This window comes from Diabrotica virgifera, chromosome 1 (genome assembly GCF_917563875.1).
Source record: "Diabrotica virgifera virgifera chromosome 1, PGI_DIABVI_V3a".
NCBI lineage: Eukaryota > Metazoa > Arthropoda > Insecta > Coleoptera > Chrysomelidae > Diabrotica > Diabrotica virgifera.
The window spans coordinates 25,634,479-25,660,462 of record NC_065443.1 but is presented as its reverse complement, the minus strand read 5'-3'; the positions used below and the strand labels follow the sequence as shown (position 1 = coordinate 25,660,462).

Genomic DNA, 25,984 nt, shown 5'->3' with positions numbered 1-25,984 from the left:
GCGTTTTGCTTACATTCTTAAAATAAACAAGTTAACAGGGGGGTAACACTTATTCCACCGCACTGTATATTATTTATATTTTTAGTTTTTTTTTTATCGACAATTGTAAAAAAGTCGTAAAATAAGAAAATAATAAATAAACAATAAAATTACTGAAATCAATTTTAAGAATATTTAACTTTTAAAATCAGAAAACGTAATGTGAAGCTTCGCGCCACTCTATAGTCCTGTCGCCAGGGGGGGTACAACGGCCTCGTTAATTCAGATGGACTTACCCAAATTTTTTTTATGTATTTTGACCCGTAGAACACGAATTTTTTGGGTAACAGTTGATCCGGATGTCGATAAGATTGTTATAGACCAAGAACTTGAGGAATCAAATAACAGCGATTTTTGGCAAAACAAAACAATATTTTGTATTTTTTGGGTCATTTTAAGCAAAAAATATTTCTACAAGTTTTTTAGTAGGATGCACAGTTTTCGAGATAAACGCGGTTGAACTTTCAAAAAATCGAAAAACTGCAATTTTTAAACCCGAATAACTTTTGATTAAAAAATAAAATAGCAATTCTGCTTAGCGCCTTTGAAAGTTCAAGTCAAATTATGTCGGTTTTGATTATTTGCATTGCTAAAAATTTATTGTGTTATTGCTAAACAAAGCTACAAACAACTAGTGCGTGAGTGATGTTTCTATGATTTCTCATTTAAAATCGAACGAGTAGGTAGAATAGGTACTAGTGCAATCAAGACTATTTCTACGTTACATGCGTTAAAACGCATGTAAAAGCACGGGAAACCCTACGTGTTTATAGCTTTGTTAAACAATAAAAAAATAAATTTTTACCAATGCAAATAATCAAAACCGATATAATTTGACTTAAACTTTCAAATGCGGTAAGCAGACTTGCTATTTTATTTTTTAATCAAAAGTTATTCGGGTTCAAAAATTGCAATTTTTCGATTTTTTTAAAGTTCAACCGCGTTTATCTCGAAAACTGTGCATCCTACGAAAAAACTTGTAGAAATATTTTTTACTTAAAATGGCCCAAAAAATACAAAATATTGTTTTGTTTTGCCAAAAATCGCTGTTATTTGATTCCTCAAGTTCTTGGTCTATAACAATCTTATCGACATCCGGATCAACTGTTACCCAAAAAATTCGTGTTCTACGGGTCAAAATACATAAAAAAAACTTGAGTAAGTCCATCTGAATTAACGAGGCCGTTGTACCCCCCCTGGCGACAGGACTACTACATACGTCTACAGTACTGTCTACTATACCACTTGTTTATACATGTTAAATAAGTTTATTTATTAAACTTCTTTATGTTTTTATTTGTCATCTCTCTCTCTCTCTCTCTCTTTCTCTTTCTCTTTCTTTTCCATCTACTCCTGAATGTAGGTCTTTCCCAATTCTTATATTTTTCTCTATCTTGAGACAATCTAATCCACCGTTTGCCTGCCACTCCTATTATGTCATCTACTCACCTCTTTTGAGGTCTTCACATGCTTCTTGTCGTCTTCCTTGGTCTCTATTCTCAGTTTCTCCGTGTCCATCTATTATCATCATATTTGACTGTGTGACTGGCCCTGCGCCATTTCATTTTTGTAATTACTACCACGATATCCCTAATCTTCGTTCTTCTTATATTCGTCTTATCTCGGTGTATCTAATCTTGTCCCTTAATGATATTCCAAGTAAATATATTTACGTTTCGTTGCATTGCTCTTTACGTTGTTTCTAACGTCCGTCTCACCTTGACTTTACAGTATAAGGAACATAGGCAATGCAGTCCTTATGAGAGTTTTTAGCGAGGTGATGGCGATTTTATCAAAAAGAATTTGTAATCGAACATTAGAGATATTAAATTAAAACTGTTTTAGAAAGGCAATCTACAATTTTAGGATTTATATGCGTTTAATGCCCGGTTGCACCAACAGATCTTAGGCTAAGTCGAGAATATCATAAGAATTAATATAATATAATTATAATATATTACAATAAGAATACCATAATATAATAATATATATAATTGATAATAAGGTAAGAATCTAAAATTATGGTGCAACGTAAGTGATACTCAAGGAGGCCCTATCTATAAGTAGAGCTTAGCTAAGCTGGAGCTTAAGATCTGTTGGTGCAACCAGGCATAAGTATATTTGGGTTACTATGGTTATTACTGAGATAAATCCTAAAACTGTACATTTTTTTCTAAAACAGTTTTAATTTAAGATGATACAGTAGCGATCAACAGGTAGCCAAAACGCGTTCCAAGATTGCGGCTGTAATTTTAAATATATTTTCGAGATATTTGGCACACGTATTCGTAATATAATAAAGAATGGCGGTACAGAGCCCAATTTGAAAAATATACTAATATGTGGAAATTACTCTGTATTTAAATACAATATTAAGAAAACGAGCCTGTACCGCCATTAAGAAGAACAAAAAAATACACTTTCTTCAAATAAACTTTTTTATCCGATGCCTAGATTTTGTGTCATTTTGGAACTACTAATGAAATAAAAAATTTTAGTAGTTCCAAAATGACACAAAATCTAGGCATCGGATAAAAAAAAATTATTTGAAGAAAGTGTATTTTTTTGTTCTTCTTAATGGCGGTAGAGGTTCGTTTTTTTAATATTGTATTTAATTACATAGTAATTTCCACATATTAATATATTTTTCAAATTGGGCTCTGTACCGCCATTCCTTATTATATTACGAATACGTGTGCCAAATATCTCGAAAAAATATTCAAAATTACAGCCGCAATCTTGGAACGCGTTTTCGCTACCTGTTGATCGCTACTGTTTCCTCTTATCTCTCTAATGTTCGATTACAAATTCTTTTTAATAAAATCGTCATCACCGTGCTAAAAACTCTCATATGGACTGCATTCCCTGTGTTCCCTATACTGTAAAGTCAAGGTGGGACGAACTAGTATTTAACAGAATTCCTGGTAAAGGCTATCTACACTTTTTTTACAAAACTGTAGCCGTTTGTTTTCTTTTCTTTTTGAAAGAAAAGGTTTGTACACCTCTTTCTTTCAAAAAAATTTAACAGATAACACAAGAATAACAATCGTTTTTAATGACTGTATAATAAGCATGTTTTATGCGTTTTAAGTTTTCGTAAAAGATTAAAAGTTGTGATATTATCAGTGGCGTGCTGGAACTTTTCAAGCGGCCCGGTGATTTTATAGAAAAGCGGCCTCCCATCCTCATTTTACCAGGATGGTTTTACCATCCTCATACATCAGGCTGTTTTATTCGTTATTTAAAAAAAAAAACAAAAAAAAAACAAAAATATAAATTATTTTTAAATCAAATATAAAACTTCGAATTCAGTGATTTTTTAAATTTGCTATATTTTTTCATTTAAGAATAATAATCTTACAAATAATAAATGACATGTATGACAATATTATTGTATGCAGTAACGCAGAAACCATAATTTCCTGAATAAATATAATATGAATTTGATGTAATTAAGATAAAAGTAAAATGAAATTTTAAGAATTTTTCAATTATGTATTAAGCTCAATTTTAGTAAATTAATTATACAAGAGAGTACAAATGCAAGTAGAGTGCAAATACTTTCATTTAAAAATATTTAAAATGTTAATACAACGCAATAATCTAAATATTCTTTTGCGATTATTTTATAAAATAATTACTTAACTCTTGATCAATAATTTCCGCATTAAAGTAGATTGTTAAGCAAATACGTCGATTATTCCATCATTTTTAAACTCATACAAAGCTTCTTTTTCTATAGCCATTAGCATAAAAGTGATCTTTTGTTAAAGTACTTCTTAACCGATTTTTTATGCATTTCAATGTTGAAAAGTTTTTTTTGCAAGATACTGGTGTCACTGAAAGAGTTAATAAATGCTTTATATACTATTTAAATTTGGATAAGCACACAGCACACTGATATAAGTTGTACTTATGCAAAACAGCGTAACAGCAAGATATAAAATCTTTACACTTTTTAGTACCACACAGAGGTGAAGTTTTCACGATATCAATATTGTCATTTGTTACTTCATGTTCATTATCACTTAGATTAATAATATCATATTATCATCCTTCATATTTTCTGTAGACTGAACATATTCACCATTAACTCGATCTTCTATAATCTCAGTATGTATTTTGCAAAATCCTCTTTTTAATACAATCCATTTATCAGAAAAATCCACGAGTTCTTCTCTAATTGCAGTCGCAGAAATAGTAGGATAAAAATTTCTAAATTTTTCAGTATAAAGTCTTGATCAAATCGTTTTTCGATACTTCCAATAATTCGGTCAAAAATGTGCAAGACGTTTTTCCATTTTTATTCTGCAGAGTACATACATGTTTGAAGGAAATTGGAAAACCATAAATATACTTGTATGTATGAAAATAAATAATATTATCTGTAGCAATCTACTTATGTATATAGACTATAGAGTCTTATTCATTTACTCAAGCTGTATTTCACAATTTAAAAAAAAATAAATTTTTTTAAATGTTTTGTTAATATTATTAGCAAAATTAACATCCGATTAGAAATTAAAAAAATATTTTTATTACATCTAAAATTTTCTGTGAAAACCTATTTGACTGGCCTCAAGAGGCCGCGGCCTCTCGGTGATTGCACCGATTCATTTATATGGCCAGCACGCAACTGGATATTATCTCTAATACATAAGTTGCATTTTTATTACCTAAACGTTATTTAAATAAACGTAATTTACCTGTTAAAACAATGATGGCAGTGGGTCCCGAACATGCCTGGTAATAAGCAAGCTGCGTAGGGAGATTCAACAACTAAAGTTTCTCCAGTTTGAATTTCTTTATTTGCAACCACAAACCGTCCTAATTCCTTATCGCTTTTAACGGTGAGTTTATTTGACACACAGTGAGATATAGTATTACTAGAATTATCTAAAAAATAAATATGTAATAGGATATGATTATTCAATTTTTCACATGCAAAAATAATCTTATATTTTTTTCTCTATTAAACCCCTAACTACATGTCTTAATTTTAAATAATTTCTTAATCAAACTCTTATTAATATCCTATTACTTACTCCACCCCCCACTAAACTACAGACATTATGCTTAGACGATTGCAAGATTGCAACGCTCAATTCTCTCTCTTTCACTGTTGACCAGCAAAGGCAGCATACAAGCAAATTTACGTCTCTTGGGTTAGCTTTCGAATGCAACACGTCTACACTGCGAGGCATAAGTTAGGGATATAAAAAATGTATGCTCATTTTCAAACTTGATTTTTTCGTGAACAGATTAACGGATTTCGCCAATTTTTTTTTTTATTTTAGATATTTCTTTGGTATTTAGACAGTTGTGCAAAGATTTACTCAAACTTCATTTTTGTACTTATACCGGGTGAAAGAAAAGAAATATTTTTATTATGTTAAGTTTGAAACACCCTGCAGGGAGAACGAGGTATAAATCTGATTATACATTGGAATCATATTGTAGTCTTATGTTTTGTGAACATTTTGTTTTTTGAATCTCCCCGATATCTTTAGAAACAAAGAAAATAGGTCGTTTTACTCGTTAACATTTGTTTTAACTGAAATAAGACTAAATTAACAATAAAAATAACAGTTAACAAAGCTTTAAAAACAGAAAGGCACATAACGTAAACGTTCTTGTCGACACCTGTAAGAGTTATTTGTCGACCAGGTAAGCGGTATGGACAGCGCAACATAAGAGAGACGAGATTGTTTAATGGAGGCTCTGTGATGTTTTGGGTGGAATTCCCCTGAAAGTAATACGGATTTGGTGTCTACGTGGAGGCTCTTTAAATAGCCAGAGGTACATTACACATATTTTTTTCTTTGAACCCTCTTTTCCTTTCGCACTCTATATAGGAAATAATTTCATCTTAGTGGTATGATAAGACCCTCACGTATCGCAGTCGTCATAACACTAGCATAACACACATTAAAGAGTAAAACCGTCTTGTTTCTTTGTTATTCAAGATATCAGAGAAATTAAACAAATAAAATGTTCACAAAATACAAGACTACATAGTATCGATGCATTACCACCTTTTTACCTTTTCTTTCCTACAGGGTGCTCAAACTTTTGTTTCGGTTAAAACACATGACACATGTTAAAAAGTACAAAAATAATGTTTGAGTAAATCTTTGCACAACTGTGTAAATACTAAGGAAATATCTAAAATAATAAAAAAAATTAGCGGAATCCGTTAATCCTTTCACAAAAAATTCAACTATGAGAATATGCATACATTTTCTATATCCCTAAATTATGCCTCGCAGTATACAGTGCTAGTCAAAAGTCCGTATCCCCCTCGTATCTTCTGAACCACAAACCATACATACTCATAGACGTTTCACGTAAATTGTCAAGGTCAAGACCACAAACCATACATACTCATAGACGTTTCACGACCATGTTAATCTTTCGGATCGAATTAACGCCATCTCTTGATTGGAATGGGAACTAATTGACAAATTTTAGTTACGTGGGAATTTCAAATTATAAATTTTGCGGGATTTTTGATGAAATTTCGCAGGAAATTAAAACAACAGAAAGACAATTCAATATTTTATTCAATGTTTTACTGAAAACTTCAAATATTCCAATTTGTTTTCAAAATGCTACTGCCTACACTACTGCCATGTGTCACGTGAAAGCACTGATGTGTAATATTGAGTTGAAGGAAAATTTTTGAAAGAATCTTGTAGGATGATTGTTTAGATAAATACCTTATAATCTTTTACAAACTTCCAAAAATATATAGGCCCGAAATGTTGATGACACACTTGTCTACTGGAATAAACTGTTTCAGGATCTATTATATTGTTTTTTTAAATGTGGAGAAACACAACACGAGATGATCAATGTAAACTAAAAAACTCTACTCATAAAAACGGAGAGGAGGTTAATACAATTGATTAAAATTGTGATTAAATCTAATTAAACACGTAACACCACTATAATAAAATAATTAAGCCACAAACTGTAAAATAAAAAGTAAATAACAAATTAATTTAATTGTCAACTGTCATTTGTTAAATATGACAAGATAATTGACTGACAACGACATCTCTGGATTGGAATGGTAACTAATTTGCTGTCTTGACCTCGACAATTTACGTGAAACGTCTATGAGTATTTATGGTTTGTGGTCAAGACAGCAAATTAGTTACCATTCCAATCCAGAGATGTCGCTGTCAGTCAATTCTCTTGTCATATTTAACAACTGACAGATGACAATTAAATTAATTTGTTATTTACTTTTTATTTTACAGTTTGTTGCTTAATTATTTTATTATAGTGGTGTTACGTTTTTAATTAGATTTAATCACAATTTTAATCAATTGTAATAACCTTCTCTCCGTTTTTGTGAGTAGAATTTTTAGTTTACATTGACCATCCCGTGTTGTGTTTCTCCACATGTAAAAAAAAACAGTATAATAGATCCTGAAACAGTTTATTCCAATAGACAAGTGTGTCATCAACATTTCGGGCCTATATATTTTTGGAAGTTTGTAAAAGATTATAAGGTATTTATCTAAACAATCATCCTACAAGGTTCTTTCAAAAATTTTCATTCAACTCAATATTACACATCAGTGCTTTCACGTGACACATGGCAGTAGTGTTTAGCATTTTGAAAACAAATTGGAATATTTGAAGTTTTCAGTAAAACATTGAATAAAACATTGAATTGTCTATCTGTTGTTTTAATTTCCTGCGAAATTTCATAAAAAATCCCGCAAAATTTATAATTTGAAATTTCCACGTAACTAAAATTTGTCAATTTAGTTCCCATTCCAATCAAGAGATGGCGTTAATTCGATCCGAAAGATTAACATGGTCGTGAAACGTCTATGAGGTTTGTGGACGTAAGTTTTTTAACAATGCTTTTAACTAGTCATGGCAGGTGACGTAATAGTGACAGATGACGTTACAGAGCCACTGTGACCGATAATTTAAATGGACCTTATGGCAAGTGATACCTGGTTTAAAAGGTATTTAAAATACCTAAATAAATACCTTCAAAATAAATTAAATAAATATAATATTGTAGTTTTGCATTTCACTAATATAAATTCAAATATCCGTTTATGGTTTTTTTAAGTTGACGCTTTTCAATTCTCTAGTAGCGTTTACGTTAACGTCAACCTTTTTGACAAGTAATCATATGCGAAATTTTTAATTTATACAATGATTAAATGCGAAACTACGATTTTATATTTATTTCATTTATTCATCAAAATTAGCTTAAACTCAAACAAAATTAGTATGACTGAATAGGTATTTTCAATACCTTTCAAACGAGGTATAACTTGCCATAAGGTCCCATTTAAAATTATCTGTCACAGTGGCGCTGTAAAGCCATCTGTCACTATTACGTTACCTGTTAAGACTAGTTAAGAAGCTTACGTCCGTTTATTTCCTCCCTCCAAATTTCACTATTATAGGTATAACCGTTCAAAAGTTACGAGGGGGGGTAGGGACTTTTGACTAGCACTGTATATGAGTACGAGAGTCTTTCTCTGGGTTCAACTATCGCTGTACAAACGTTTTTCCGCCTACCTCTACCGAAAGGACCTATACTTTTCCGCACCTGATTGTAGGGAGAAAAGTCGTACTTTTCCTCCCTTGGCAGTAAAAGTAAAAGTGACGTCATGGTATGTCATTGATGAAATAACTTATTGACACCCTATACAATATTCTATTATCTATTACGTAAGTATCTATACATTTTAACATTTATTTATAGAACACCTTGTATTTTGCAGAATGGAAAAAACAGTAAATAAACTATTTAAAAATGACGCGTCGGGAAGTAAACTTCATTCTCGGGAGGAAAAGTAGCACTTTCCTCCCTTGTTATACAAATAGCTATTCCTCTCTATCCAATAGTATAAGACTCTAATCTGATATAGAGTGATGAGCACGCTAATAACCAACAAAATAGCTCAAAAGATGGAAAACATAATACATTGCGAAACAAAAAGAGATGAAACTAGTGGGGTGGAAATTATCGTTACAAACGTATTCATTAACATTACATTACATAGTTTCCTACCTTTAGACGTCTGTGACAGGAGTATTTTATAAAATTCTACTGTCACAGTGACAGTTGTCATACTCCTCTGATACGTCTAAAGGTGGGAAACTATGTTTATAACGATAATTTCCCCCTCGACTAGTTTCATCTCCTTTTGTTTCGCAACGTATTATGTTTTCCATCTTTTGGGCTATTTTGCCGGTTATTAACGCGCTCATCACTGTAGGTAAACCACTAAAAACAATTAACAATTAACTGTAAAACCGGCATATCTGTTTGATCGAGATGCGAATGAACAGGGACCAAACAGTGAGTTGGGTAAAATGTGTTGTAAACTTTTAGTATTGTCTGTATTGTCATATTCCCTCTCTAATCTAGCTTAAACCAGCAATCTAAAAACATACACTCCGCACACTTCTCCTCTTCTTCAGCCTTAAGTAATCCAACTTTAAACATAGTTCTCCCCCAATTTAATCCAGTGTTTTCTATTTTGCGCCACTTGCTTCCAGTTGTTTCCTCCAATCTTCTTAATGTCATCAGCCCATCTCATTTGTGAGTTTCCTCTGCTTCTCCTTCCTAACCATGCTCTCCATTGTTGTATTTCGTGGTTCCATATTTTATCCTTCAGTCGGACATTGTGTTTTGCAAAGCTCCATTTTAATTTGGAGCATGTTCTCCTACGTCTTTTACTTTGGTTTTGCTTCTAATCCATAATCTGTTTGTTTGCTTTTTTGTCTATAAGTCTCACCCCGAGCATTGATCTTTCCATTGCTCTTTGTGCCTTTACTATTTTATCCATATTGGACTTGGTGAGTGTCCACGTCTGTGAACCATACGTGAGTACAGGAAGGATATTACTGATCGTAAACTCTGGTTTTCAAATATTGTTCTATTTTAGCGTTTTTTAAGATCCAACTCAGTTTTCCAAATCCTGCCCATACTAACCTTATTTTTCTGGTAATTGCGGCAGTTTAATTTTCTTTGTTGGCTTTCATTATCTGTCCCAGTATTCGCTTACTGTTTCTAAATTTATGTCGTTCAACGTTATTTTACTAATTTTTGGTGTATTCGTCGTTATTTTGTTTTTCCAAGTTCATCTTAAGACCTACTTTTTCCGAAGCTGTACGAATTGATTGATGTGACGAATCAATACCAAGATAGTTGCGTCATCTTGGTCTGTAATTCTTCGAAACTTGTAGCGAATATTACAATGTCGTCAGCATATCTCAAATGACTCAGTTTTCTTCAATTCATATTTATTCCTTTATCTGCCCAGTAAATGTCTTTGATTGAATACGTCTTCCAGTCCCAGTGTGAATAGCTTTGGTGAAATAACGTCTTCCTGGCGAACTTCTCTGTTGATTGGTATAGTTTTGGTATTCTCATTTAATTCGCATTTTCATTGTAGCTTTCTTGTAAATATTATGTATGAGCATTCTGTATCGGAAATCCATCCTGCAGTTGTTCATAGCTCTCTCTATTGCCCAAAGTTCTATGGAGTCGAACGCCTTTTCATAATCAATGAAGCAAATGTATAAGTTCAAGTGATATTCATTGGCTTTCTCTATTAGCGTTCTGACTGTGAGAAGATGATCCTCTGTACTGTGACCCTTTCGGAATCCTGCCTGCTCTACCGGTTGATAGCTATCAAGCTTGGACGTTAACCTATTAGGTATTACTCTCATAAACAGTTTGTATATTTGGGACAGCAGGGATATTGGCCAATAGTTCTTAAGATCACCCCTGCCTCCTTTTTTGAAGAGAATTATTGTCAAACTTTCTTTCCAACAATCTGCGACTTCTGCTCTGTGAAAGCATTCGTTGAAAAGATTTTTCAATTCTTCGAGAATAATGTCACTCCCCTCCTTCAACATTTCGGCAAACATTTCATCTGGGCCCGGAGCCTTATTGTTCTTTAGTTGTGCCATAGTTTGTTTTATTTCGAAGGATTCTATATTAGGGAGTACTTCTGAAAGAACATAACTTTGGTTTTCCACTGTATAGAGAAGACCATTTCCCACTAATTATAAAATATGTACTTAAAGCTACATATTTTAACAACATAAATGTCATTGTACAATAGAGGCATGAGGAACTGAAATTATTAATACAATTTCAGAGTTGTGTGGAAAGTTACTCAACCATTTTACCGTGATTTATATTCCTCAAACATTATCTTTCTCTTAAGATTTTCTTTTGCAGTGTTATCTGGGTGTCTGGGTCCTTGTTTGAGGAATATAAATCACGGTAAAATGGTTGAGTAACTTTCCACACAACTCTGAAATTGTATTAATAATTTCAGTTCCTCATGCCTCTATTGTACAATGACATTTATGTTGTTAAAATATGTAGCTATAAGTACATATTTTATAATTAGTGGGAAATGGTCTTCTCTATACAGTGGAAAACCAAAGTTATGTTCTTTAATGGAACACCGTATACACATACTACTACTATCGGTTTACAGCGTTCTGCGACGCCTTCCGACTCCTAACCGCCATTCTTCTATGTTTATCCATAGACCTGGAGGGATTTCTCTTTCCCAGTGCTGGTTTATCCACTGGGCGCATGGAGCGGCCGCCCAGGGGCCCGGGCCCCAGAGGGGCCCAAAGGGCCCGTTCCTTTTAATTATAAAATAGTAAAGTCGCTAAATAATCTACATATTTTCCGAAAATAATCTCATACGCAGATACGCCAATGCAGTACAAACGCCTATGTTCTATTGTTACATCTCTTCACGCCTATACACATTGGCGTAGCCTAGCCTCACAGGGGCCCCGTGTCAATGTTTGTGGCGGGGCACTTTTCCAAAAACTCTAGAAAGTTGTCAGAAAGATGTCTCGAATTTTGCATGTGAATCCAGCTTGGAAGTAACTAGTTATTTCAGAACTGTTCAAAGTATCTACACGTTTTTTTTTCGGCTTCTCCTCAAAGTTGGAATTTACTGAGAGAAAGCGGCAAATGTTGTGTAAAAAGATTAATTGAAACTAGATGATCCGCCCGATTTGACGCTGTAAATGCATTATTTAAAAACTACGGATCAATCAAACATATTCCAGTTAAACAATAATAGAGATGAAAAATCAGCAGATAGAAGTGAAGCCAAGGCACTGTACAATAAAATGGATACCTTTGAGACAGCTCTATTGACACCAAGCAAAACGTTAGAAACTGTGGACTTAAACGTGTCAATTGGAGTAGAATTAATGACATCTCTTTTGAGCTTTGTTGGAGACGTAAGAAATAAGTTTAGCGAAATTGAACAAGAAGCGAAAACTTTCTTTTGCGAAGGCGAGGATATCTCAAACATCTACTATACAATTGACCTTCAAAGAATAAAGAAAATGAAAAGATTTTTCAAAGAAGCAGGTGAAAGTCAAATCATTTTAAAGGGGCAAGAGATATTCAGAATTAAAGTATTTAATGTTATATGCGACAATATTACTCAAGATCTTTTAAAGAGAATTGAATGTTACAAGCTACAAGAATGTAACATCAGCTTTTAGAAGATGTTCTTTTACGCTAGATAAAGAAGAAGTTAAGACGTCAATTAATACTTTATGCGAGGAATATAAACAAGATGTTGATGAAACCAAAGAGAACTTGCATAATGAAATTACCCATTTTGTAACGTTATGCCAAAATTTAAATAAACATACATTTTATGAAAAATTTGATGTCATCCAGGATGTAAAGGTAACTTTTCCCAATATTTTAACTGCAAATTTATTTGACGATACTAATATTTCTAATGCGTCAGCGTCAGGCGAGCGTATAATAGAACTCGTTAAATACGGGGTGTTGATTAACTGGAGGTGAGGGTTGGTTTGATAAAACACTACTTGTTAATACTTATTTATTGAACACTACTAAATATATTAGTAACGAGTTGGTGTGCTTACGGTATAACCATCTGATGATGTACTTGCTTTACGAATGATAATTGATAACAGATCGAATTAGAATGAATCGCGCTTCTTTTGCTGGATGTATAAATAAAGTGTAAGGTGCTGTTGTTTTGAATGCTGATACAGCGTGGCCGTGAATTACAATAATATTGACTAGCTGAAAAAGCGTTATTGCTGATTAGTGTACTCTTGTTGAGAAATCTGTGTCACCTACTTAATTGAAAACAAACGTGGTGTTTGTTTTTCTAGAACATTTAAAAATTAAAAGGTCTTGCTCTTATTTTTGGATGTTGACAATCCTTTACAAGCGGTCTTTTTCGGCTTTAAAAAGAATGAAAACATTTTTAAGGTCAAATTTAAGTCTAGAAAACCTTAGACGCATTATCACTATTGTATATAGAGAATGAAGAACTGGAGAAACTGAATTGTGATAATATTATATGGCAGTTTGCGAATGCCAAGTCAAGAAAAAAAAATGATCTAATTTTTGTCTTTATGTATTTTTTAGAATATGTTTTTGTTTGTCATGTGTTGTTTTGTGAAACTTTCTGTTTTCGATTTATGTTTTCAAATGTATTTTTTGGAATATTTTTTATAATAATAGTCTCCCGTTTTATACCGCTGACGCGCCTTTGGGATTATAGCAGGGTAGTCTGCTATATCTAGGGCCTACGGTATACAAGGAGGGTAACAGGGCCAGTGTTACGCTTCAACCTTCTATTAATACCCCTAGTTTTACCCAAGGTACTCATTTTATTCAGGCTGAGTCGACTTGGGGCCTATACGCTGTGAGCTCGTACGTAGAGGGGATATTTACAAATTCGCGAACGCCAGTAGTGACAAGTTTGTAAACGTTTACCGGAAATTTGACATAAATGTCAAAGTGATTAATTTAAAATTAAAATTAAAAACATTAATTATAAACAATATTAGTTGGCCAAAGCTGTGGTATATATTTTTACCTTAAATATACTTACGTTTTAAATACTGAATTTAAGTCTTTTTAATGTTCCGTAATATCTAATTATAAATAATCTATTATAATCTTAGCGCCATCTACACGATTATTGTCAAAGTATCCGAAGTAAGAAATTGATATTTTATCAATAAAACGTCAAAATGATTAGAAAAATCTTAAAAAAATCAATTACAATTTAATTACTTTTTTGCGTTGTAAATATTAAGCGATAACAATTAAATAATAAATTTAAAAATTACCGGTAAAAGTTGAATTAGTAACCGCTAGGAGCGACACCAGCGAAGCTCAGAGCGTATAGACATTTTAAAAATGTCTAGTTGTTCTTGCTGACGCTGGGATTTGAACCCCGGCCTACCAGCACGCGAGTCCAGCATACTACCGCCTGAGCTACGCCGGCCCGGGATTATTTTTTACATTGGCTATCCTTCTTGCTTGTTAAAAAAAATTATTTTATGGATTTTACAATAAACCTTTATAGTTAATGCATGTGTTTTCTTGTTAAAAAACTGACAACGAATAGCAATGAATGGGGCCCCTAAACCTCCAGCGCCCAGGGCCCGAAGTTAGGTTAAACCAGCACTGCTCTTTCCTCTAGTTCTTTTTCAATTCCCTCCCTCCAGCTTCTTCTCGGCCTTCCTCTTTTCCTTCTCCCTTGTGGTGTCCACGCCAAAATCTGTTTAGGGATCCTGTTTTACTCATTTACTCTTATCTATAATTTAAAAGAAAGTGTTCAGAGTTATTTGTTTATTGGCAATTTGTTTTAAGGAAAGTGCCTCCAAAACTTACTAAGGAAGTAAAACTTCACTTGTAGGTAGATGGTATATAAATTTATTAAAATTTTTATCTAAAAAGATCCAAATTGGATTGAAGTGGGTACATCTATAGGACAACAAACACAAACGTTTTCGAACCAATCAGTCCATCATCAGGTTGAAACCTAAAATAAGCAAACCACTGTATAAAAAGGCCAAGTTGAAATTTTGACTGTTAGAAAGTTAGGAAAAATTAAAACATATGGTTACTTACTTTAGATCCAAAGTAGTTGGAACTAGCTACATAGTTAGGTCAAAAGACCTTAGTATTACAATAATTAGGCCATTTCGGCTACAACAATATCGACAATAAGTCGATGTTAAAAGGTCGATATTAACCTAACGATGTTAAGGTTAAAAGTCGATGTTAACCTAACTATGTAGCTAGTTTCAACTACTTTGGATCTAAAGTAAGTAACCATATGTTTTAATTTTTCCTAACTTTCTAACAGTCAAAATTTCAACTTGGCCTTTTTATACAGTGGTTTGCTTATTTTAGGTTTCAACCTGATGATGGACTGATTGGTCCGAAAACGTTTGTGTTTTTTGTACTATAGATGTACCCACTTCAATCCAATTTGGATCTTTTTAGATAAAAATTTTAATAAATTTATATACCATCTACCTACAAGTGAAGTTTTACTTCCTTAGTAAGTTTTTTATTATGGTATACAGCCAATGAGAGGAATCTTTTCCTTTATATGCCTTCAAATTTAAATAAAGATTATTTTTTTACAGAATACTCGGAGTGCTGAAGCTAGAGAGACAAAGACAGACTAGAAAGACAAATATCCTTGGTATGAAATATCCTTTAAATAAGTATTTTGAAGGGGCTTTAGTTTATTTGAGAACATAAATATTTAATAGTTGTTAGAATATGCTGTAGTTTATGAAATTCTAAGAAAAAATGACTCATACCTTTTTTTCTTCCCTTATTACTGCTGCTAAATTCAGTTTCTTTATCTTGTTGCAGCTGTTCTTTTTTCTTTTCGCTGTCCATTAACTTTTCAGCTAATTCAAAAGCCACCTTAGCTTTTTGCCCCTCGTTTAATGCTTTATAACACACAGCCATCTTCCAGTAAGCCTCGGCTTTAAAAACGTTTGGAAGATGTTCCTTTACAGCTTGCTGAATATCATTTAAAGCTAATGAATATTCTTTCATTATCATTAATACTTTAGATCTTCCCCATAGGGCAAGAGATAAGGATAGACCTGAGTCGAAACTGTTACATTGGCCTAAAACAGTAGTATTTTTATCTATCAACAAAAAACAACATAATATAAGCAAGAATATTGAAAATTCAAGTATTCAACATTTATTTCGAAAAGCAAAATGTTGTAAACAAAGATGTAATTAACAATAAGATACAAAAAAATCAACATCATCTTAAAATCCATAATCAAATTGATAAACATTTTAAGTATTGTGGTATATTATGAACCCTCTGTATAAATCATAATTTAAATATGATGTTATTAACCTTTAGGGTATTGAACATACATAAAAACAATAGCTTATAGTTTGTATCACATGTTTATTACGAGTGAACTTGAACTATATTTGTTATGGTTCAGATAGGTATAAAAACACGCTGAGCAATCAGTATGGATATAGATATACAAATAATTATTAGAAGTGAGTATGTAGTAAGGCGAGGCGCTATGAATCATTAATGTTATTGTTTAGATATTGGATACCAGTGAATAAAATATAGTGTATAGTAAGACGTGTTTACTCTTTTTAATTAATTAGAACCAGAAGGCAGTAACAACACACTATTTAATACAGTATCATTGTTCAATAGTTAGGTTCAAATTTAGTGGACTTCAGACCAAGTAGCTTGTCGAAAATCCTGCTTCGATCTCTCCTCAGATTATTCTTCAATACCTCTGACATTTCTTGTTCTTTCCTGTTCAACCTTCGGAATCTTCTAAACAGTTATTCCAGCGTTTTTTTAAGTCGTCCAATGCTTCTTCGGCCTATTGGGGATTTATTTCGAGATTCCTATCATTCTGTTTTGCGCCATTATTCTTCTTTTTTACAAACATGTGTTAAGTAGATCTATGTTGCACTGTCTTCGAATCTGCTCACTTCTTTCTCAATCATATAAAGTTTTGCCAGTATCATTCTTATTACTTTCATCTATGTTGTTTCCATTATTCGTTGTGTTCTACTTATTTTAGGCCCTGTTTCTCTAGTGTATGTCATGATGGAGCGTATTGTTACGGAATAAAACATTTATTTACTCAAAAAAAAATGCAATTATTAAAAGCTCCGACTAAGAAACCTAAAATTTTATTGAGAACTCTTAAATCTCAAAAGAGAGTATTCTCCTAGGGAAATTTCTTCTTCCTTAGGAGGTTCAAAAGATGAGTCCATTCACCAATAAATATTTTATAAGGGTGCAGGTATTCACTTATTACAATGATTGTACCCTGGGAATACCAACAAGGTACTAAAAAAACTAAATAGCAAAACCTAAACAAAAAAAGAATATTTACGGTGTATGGACATTATTGAACAAAAATACGTCCTGGGGTGTACCAAATAAAACATGAAATAAAACAACATACCTTCATAGAAAACGAACAATATATTTATTGAAAAATAAAATTCCTTTTAACTATAAGTATATAAATGCCTGAAGGGAAAACGAAATTTATGAAAGATAATGGGGACATCCATAAATTACGTCGTAAAAATTTTTGAGTTTTTAATACCCTCCCCCCTTCCGTCGTAAAGCGTCGTTTATAGTTGACCCCCCCTCATACCGACGTCGCAATTGCAACTCATGACCCCCCTTTTTAGAGATTTTTTTAAAATTCAATGTTATATCTGGGATTTTTTAAAGTTAGCTCTGCAAGTTTATTTACGAATGTATCCAAATCAGTATTACTATGTAGCTCATTAATATCCGCGTACTTTTTTCTCTCAATTCACTGTACAACTAATAATTAGCTTTATTGGGACAAAAGACAACAGTTTTATCGGAGTTCCTATACTTTCTTAACTGCATCATATAAATCTTATTTATTTTGTTTTGATTTCAATGCCATTTCTTTTATTAAGTATAAATAGATACAATGTACTAACTATTATAGAATAGATAATATAGAATAGATTTCTAATAATTCTTGTAGAATTGTTTCACACAGAGTATTCAGTAAATAAGTGAACAGTTTAATATTTATTGCTTCCAGACGTTGTTCTGAAAAGAAGCGTTTGTTTAAAGACATAGAACAATGTTTTATTGTTTGTTATTCTGTATCAAACTGCTAGCAATATTATTAAGACTGTGAGTGATAAAAACAAAATGAAAAGTATGCGATAAGAAATAATATACCGATTTTTTTAATTCTAAAATAGGATATATTTTTTATATTTGTGAACTTCAAACGACGTCGGATGTGCACTCAGGGCCCCCTCCCCCTGTCGTATACCATCGTAATAAGCAAAGTCCACCCCTCCCCCTTTTCAACGACGTAGTTTATGGATGCTCCCAATTAGATAACGTAATGTGAAATTTACAAAACTAATGGCAAATAATTTAATTCAAAACGTAAAAATCTTTTGATGTATTAACATATTAACAAATATATTAAAAAATATATAACAAATATATTAACAAATGTATTAACAAATATATTAACAGATATATTAACAAATATATTTAATTATATTAATTAAGATAATTAAAAGGTTGTTCGAAAAAATCGACAAAAACTTACCTGGTACCTCGATAAAAAAATTAACTTAACAAAAAATGTACCAATATGCTTAATGCATCTCTGGCCCAGAACAGCTATAAATATGTTGAAAATGACTTGTAATTAAATTAAATCCAAACAGTCCTTAAAATTACCAAACTTAAGAATGTACTTAACTTGGTATTGCCATACTCCAAACATGAAAGGTGGACTCGCGCAACCAATAAAAAAACGGCAAAAAATCATAAAATCCAAAGCCGAACTCCTACCAACTCTCCTCAACCAAACTCGACGAAAAGATCCCGACACGGGAGTACCAAAGAAACTATAAGGACGTACTCGTCAATCCATCCAGAATATTATAGATATAATGCCGGCAATCCTCAAAATATATCTAGAAACTGGATTGGGCTACTTAACGGCCTTAACGAATACAGGGTTCACCCCTAACCTAATTGGCGATTACTCTAAAAGAAAACGAAAGGATAAAAAGTACCTCAATGAAAAAGAACGAAGCTAGAAATAGGTACTTACAATGCCTTCGAGCAGCTCACACAGACTGAAGCAGACTGGAGAACTAAGGGCCGATTTCTCATATCGAGTTCAACTCCAGTTTAACCTGAACTTTTAGGGTCGATTTCTCATACCTGCGTTAATCTATGGTTCAGTTGAACCAGGTTCACCCGTGATCTGTGGTTTTGTTTGAAATGCATTTCTCATTGTGGGTTCATGTCAGCGCTCGTTCTACAGCTTTCGAGAAATGCCAATAGATGGCAAAAGGTAAAAAACTTTCGCCATTTTGAACTACAATTTTTATGCTGTTTTTGAATAAAGTTAAATTTAAGTATTTATAGTCAAATAGTCATTTTAATAATTATAAATAAATATTATAAAAACAAAAATAATGTTATCATTTATCGTTGGGCTTAATATAATAAAATAGGATATATTTATTATATGACAGCGTTTCGTGTTAATACAACGCATGCGTAGTCCATGGAATCATCTGAACTGAGTTCTGAAATCTTTGAACGGCCGAATTCCACCGTTCAAGCATCGTTCAAGTTTAAACTGCAATCGGTTGAACGTGAATTGAGAAAGACGATTTTGACTTTAAACTGACGTTTACTAGAAGTTCAGGTTAAACTGGAGTTGAACTCGATATGAGAAATTGGCCCTTAGTGAACGTCAGTTTAAAGTCAAAATCGTCTTTCTCAATTCACGTTCAACCGATGGCAGTTTAAACTTGAACGATGCTTGAACGGTGGAATTCGGCCGTTCAAAGATTTCTGAACCAAGTTCAGATGATTTCATGGATTACGCATGCGTCGTATTAACACGAAACGCTGTCATAATATAAATATATCCTATTTTATTATATTAAGCCTAATGATAAACGATAACATTATTTTTGTTTTTATAACATTTATTTATAATTATTAAAATTACTATTTGACTATAAATACTTAAATTTAATTTTATTCAAAAACAGCATAAAAACGGTAGTTCAAAATGGCGACAGTTTTTTACCTTTTGCCATCTATTGGCATTTCTCGAAAGCAGTACAACGTGCACTGACATGAACGCGCAATGAGAAATGCATTTCAAACAAAACGGTAGTTCACCAGTGAACCGGGTTTTCACCCGTGATCTGTGGTTTTGTCTGAAATGCATTTCTCATTGCGCGTTCATATCAGCGCTCGTTCTACAGCTTTCGAGAAATGCCAATAGATGGCAAAAGGTAAAAAACTGTCGCCATTTTGAACTACCATTTTTATGCTGTTTTTGAATAAAGTTAAATTTAAGTATTTATAGTCAAATAGTCATTTTAATAATTATAAATAAATATTATAAAAACAAAAATAATGTTATCGTTTATCGTTAGGCTTAATGTAATAAAATAGGATATATTTATATTACGACAGCGTTTCGTGTTAATACAACGCATGCGTAGTCCATGGAATCATCTGAAGTGAGTTCTGAAATCTTTGAACGGCCGAATTCCACCGTTCAAGCATCGTTCAAGTTTAAACTGCCATTGGTTGAACGTGAATTGAGAAAGACGATTTTGACTTTAAACTGACGTTTACTAGAAGTTCAGGTTAAACTGCAGTTGAACTCGATATGAGAAATTGGCCCTAAACCTCCAAATCAAATTGTTTGAAACAATTTAATTTACCTATCAACAGAACCATTTGCGACGAAAATTGGCAGTGCCTACTATGACTCCAACGGGTAAATATAATTTGGAAATATGAGAAATATTTTAAAAACTTTGAAATTAAATGTTAAAGACAAATTAAGCATGTTACATTAATTGTAACAGTATTATCTTGTACAATCTAGTTATTATATCTTCAAGCGATCAAACTTGGTGGAAACCAAACCATCCATGCTATGAAGAAACTTTTTAACGAATGCATCTTCGAACGAAAAACCTCTTCTCGATGGAACAATGCAGTCATTGCTTTATTGCACAAGACAGGAAACATAGCAGAGCTAAAAAAACTACCATAATTAGTTTGTTATTGACCATTTTACCATTTACTATAGTGGCAAAGAACTATAAGCCAGAAGAAAATGGTAAAATCATTGACAGAATATCGAATAGACCATAGCTACACTAATATATTCCAATGTACCTACCGAAATACCACAGTTAGTGTAAGATTATCTGAACAAAAAACAAATAAAATCTGTATGTAGCGAGGACTACGAAACGAAGACACTGTCCCTCAAAGCTATTTATAACACTTTTAGAACATAAGAAGGCAGATTTGAGATTCGCAGATGACGTCGTCGTTATATCCGATGGTACGGAGGATGTAATGTTGAAAAAATTATATCAGGCTTTCTTCTAGACTACTTCCGAACTAAAAATCAACATGAGCTAGTACCAAATTACGACTAGTCTGGTGCTAAATCATAATATTCCTGTTGATGGAAAGTATATTGAGCAGACTGCGTCGTATCAATACCCAGCTAGGGCATCAAATTCAATTGGACAGGGAAAACCAGAAATGGCTTTTACGGCGCATAGGATTAATCTGAGCAGTGGTTGGTAAATGAAACTTTGTATTTAAGATATACCTACCCATATGCCTCAAAAGGAAGATTTTGGACCAGTTTCTCAAAATGATACCCGTGTTGAGCTGCCCCCCCCCCCACTTTCAAAAATTAAAAACCAAATAGCCCTGATTTATGAGCTATTTATGAGCTTTCATATTCCGCAAACTAAAAATTTTGAGCTCGTTCCACTGAGCAGGAATTTAATACTTTAGTGGGGGGCTGAGTCAGCCACCCCCCCACTACTTAAAAATAGGAATATTGAATCAGTTTTTGCGGCAGAATTACGAGCTATTTATGAGCTCTTGAAATTATATAGTTTCGATTTTTGAGCTCATCCCCTTCACCCCCAAACAACAATTTAATTGATTTAACTTAAGAGAAAAATGCTGAGAAAACTTAAAATATATCGTATTGCGGATATAATTCCTATAGCTTATATACTCTAAGAATAAACTATTAAATCACGTGTATTTCGATTATTGAGCTAGAACCCCTTCGCAAGAAAACCACCCTATCTTCCCGGCTTAAGAAAAAGTTGTACTTAAATGCATTAAATTAATTATTTGGCGACTACATATCATTTAATAATTTATAAGCTTCCAAATTACGCGCATTTAGATCAGTAAATTGCAATTTATTTTGTATAGTGCAGTCACTGAAGGTAAAAATCAACGATTACCTTCAATTTCGGTGAACCTTCATCGATTTTCACAAAAATTGGTCAGTGGTTAGAGGATACGTCAAGAAACAAAGGTGACATGGTACCACCTTGCACCTTTACCCTGAGGGTGGATACCGCCCCTTCTCGGAGGTGAAAATTATTTTATAAAAAATAACTGCACAAATCTATAAAAGAACAAATTATAAGCAAAATTTATTATATAAAGTTATTACAATAAGTCAATACTTTTTAAGTTATTAAAGATCAAAAATTTTAATTATTCGTGAAAAAATGCATGTTTTGAAGCGGTTTTTCGTAAATCACTGAAAAACTGTAAGTTTTTACAAAAAACTCTTAAATCACGCGCCTTTCGATTATTGAGGTACAACCCCTTCGCAAGAAAACCATCCCATATTCCCTGCTTAAGAGAGAGTAGTACTTAAAATAATTTAAATTAATTATTTGGCGACTAGATATCGTTTAATAATTTATGAGCTCGCAAAATATACGCATCTCAATTATTGAATTGCCAGTTTCTTTCTATAGTGCAGTCACTGAATCAACTATGACCTTCAATTTCGGTAAATCTCCATTCATTTTAACGAAAATTGGTGAGCGGATTTTGATACTATCAACTTTTTCTGGAGCTCATTTTTGATAGGTATTTCTAAGTACTTTGACAAGTATTTAGTACCTAAGTGTTATAAAATGCATCTCTTTCCCGTTATTTAAGCTTGAATCCTTAGATTTGAACAGTCGCAGAAAAAAATATAGATTTAATTACCAATAACTTACTTTAAATTAAAATTAAAGGGTTTTTCAAGTAAGCAATTTATTATATTTTTTATTAGCTTCAATTGTAGTGATGAAAACTTCTTTGTAAAAACTTACAGTTTTTGAGTTATTTATGAAAAATCGCTTTAAAGCATGCATTTTCTTTCACAAAAATTAAAATATTTGATCTTTAATAACTCAAAAAGTATTGATTTATTAATGACATTATATAACAAATTTTGCTTACAATTTGCCCCTCTCTCGATTTGTGGGGTTATTTTTAATAAAGTAATTTTCACCCCCGAGAAGGGGTGACATATACCCCAGGCTAAAACCGCAAGTTGTTATTGTCAATTCGTGAAAATGAATGGAGATTTACCGAAATCGAAGGTCATAGTTGATTTTTACCTTCAGTGACTGCACTATAGAAAGAAAATGGCAATTCAATAATTGAAATGCGTACTGTTCTTACGATGTCAGTTGGACCAGTATAAAAACAATATTCGACACCGATTGTCGGCACCGTTTGTAAAACATAGGCGGCGCAATAGAAATTAATGAGTAAACTTTTATTTTTAAATTATGGTTCAATATTTGTTAAACAGTAATAATGTTGTTAATTGTTCACATTTCTTTATGAAATTGACACCAAAGATAATTAAAAATACATAATACAAATGAAATTTAACGTGCTTACTAATTTGAGAACTAAAGAAATAAGACTACACTTTGAATATACACATAAAATACATGAAAACGAACAATTCGTCTTCCAGTCGAATTGTCTTAATTCATGACTAATGAAGAGATCACTTTTACTACTGTATAGTATTTTTACTACAAAAGCGATATTACGTAGGTCAAAATTTTTGACGTAAGAGAACTGTCAAAACATTAGAATGTGACTCTTCATTATATCCATGTTTATAATAAACATGGCAATAATGAAAATTCACAATCTAGTGTTTTGACAGTTCTCTTACGTCAAAAATTTTGACCTACGTAATATCGCTTTTGTAGTAAAAATACTATACATGGGACATATTTTTGACAAGTTGAAATATATCACTATCCGTGTGTTCAGAACTTGATTCGACACTTGTTGTGTTTATAACTACCACACCAATATTGGAAAAGAAGTGAAAGGCGCAATTTACACAACAGTTATCAGACCAATAATGACATAAATACGCGGCAGAAACACGACTTGATACAGAAAGGACAGAAAGAATGCAAGAAACAGCAGAGATGAAAATACTTTGAAAAATCGATGGGATATGAGAAGAGCTAGAAGTGCAGATATACGACAGATATGCAAGGTGGACAACATTAATAACTGGGTAAAAAGCAGAAGAGTATAATGGAACAACTACATGAGCCAAATGACAAAAAACAAAGTAGTAAGGACGGCGAGAGACGGTTCCCCAATAGGAAGACGATCAGTTAGGTCTGTATCCCGCGTATGAAAAAAAAGTTGATTAATAGTAAGCTGAAAATTTGTTAATAGCTTAAACGGTGTCTAGTCGGATAAACTGTGATATATGAGAACACTGTAACAGGGGCAGTTTTAATTTTGGAACAGGTTAAAAATTTGGAACGGTCAGACTTAAACTCTCCGAACAGAGATTAAACTCTCATGCAAAAATCAGACTGCTATTTATCACCTGTCATAATTCCTGTCAGTTGACATATTCTACATGTTCCACTCATTAAAACGCCCATTTGGTGATAAATAGTAGGCTGATTTTTGCATGAGAGTTTAATCTCTGTTCGGAGAGTTTAAGTCTGTTCTGTCGGACAAAATACATGTGCCGTTTTCGTGGTCTGGCCGTTCCAAATTTTTAACCTGTTCCACAATTAAAACTTCCCCTATTCCAGTGTTCCCATATATCAAAGTTTCTCCAACTAGACACCCTTAAGCTATTAAAAAATTTTCAGCTTGCTATTAATCAACTTTTTTTTCATACGCGGGATCCAAAACTAAGTGGGAAGACCACGAAAACGATGGAATGACAACTTACTGGAGGCACATTGAAAAACAGACAGTCATGTCTACACAAGAAGAAGAAGAAAGAAAAGAAGAAGAAGACATTAATATTGGTGGCAAAGCAAGATAATATTTTTATTTTACTTGAACATGAGCTACACAGTTTTTCCAAATGTCACTTTTGACTTGTGAGTATATATTATATTGTATTAAAACAGAAAATAGTGAAGAATTACCAAGAATGATGGAAGCACTAGATAGTGAATGGACAAAGATGGGACTGAACATCGCTTACAGTAAAACAAAAGCCATGACCAATCAACAAGGAGAACCAATAATTACAGTGGCACAAACAAGAATAAAGCAAGTAAAAGAGATATTCTAGGACAAATCACTAAATTAAATAAAAAAAAAATCAGACCGAAGAAATAAAAAAAAATAATAAGATTGTCCTGGCATCACTCGGAAAACTGTCTTTTATTCTAAAGAAAAAAAATACCCCCAATACCTAAAATCAAGAGTCTTCAATCAATGTACACTCCCTCTCCTCATATATGGCTCTTAGACATGGACACATACAAAGGAAAATATGGAAAAAATAAAAATATGAAACATGAAAAATTCCATTAATTACATTATCCAATCAGCGGACTGAGCAAATTGACGTCATTAAATCTCGCATAATATATGGGACATCCTGTATAAACAATACAGTTTCAGTATAATACAATACAATAAAATTTAAAATTGATCATTAAAAGTATATAATACTTACAAATGCAATTTAATGTGCTTATTCATTTTTTAAGTACTAAAGAAATGAGACAAAACATGTATTATAAAAATAAAATAATTGTAAGTTATGACGACGACACTGTTTATTTAGTGTTTATATTGCTTGCCGCCTTTGAAACATGAGAAGGTATTTTGACCAGATAACGATATGATTTGAGCCTAAGCACTTCCGAACAATTTGACCAATTACTCTTCAGTATTGCCCAATAAGATACGTT

At 32.6% G+C, this 25,984-nt stretch overlaps 1 protein-coding gene across 3 annotated transcripts in view; it reads right to left on the bottom strand.

The window, feature by feature from the left end:
• LOC114324160 (SET and MYND domain-containing protein DDB_G0284059-like) overlaps positions 1–25,984 on the bottom strand; it is a 72,051-nt gene that overhangs the window by 36,544 nt on the left and 9,523 nt on the right. For 2 of the 3 annotated variants that reach the window (XR_007699162.1, XM_050655402.1), the window contains exons 3-4: positions 15,691–16,008; positions 4,746–4,935 (exon numbers count right to left, since the gene is read on the bottom strand). Coding sequence is in view for 2 of the 3 variants with exons in the window: in XM_050655402.1 (XP_050511359.1) it covers positions 4,746–4,935; positions 15,691–16,008 (508 nt within the window). In the remaining variant the exon portion in view is untranslated. The remainder of the gene's footprint in view (positions 1–4,745; positions 4,936–15,690; positions 16,009–25,984) is intronic. The other variant, XM_050655411.1, reaches the window with a different exon arrangement.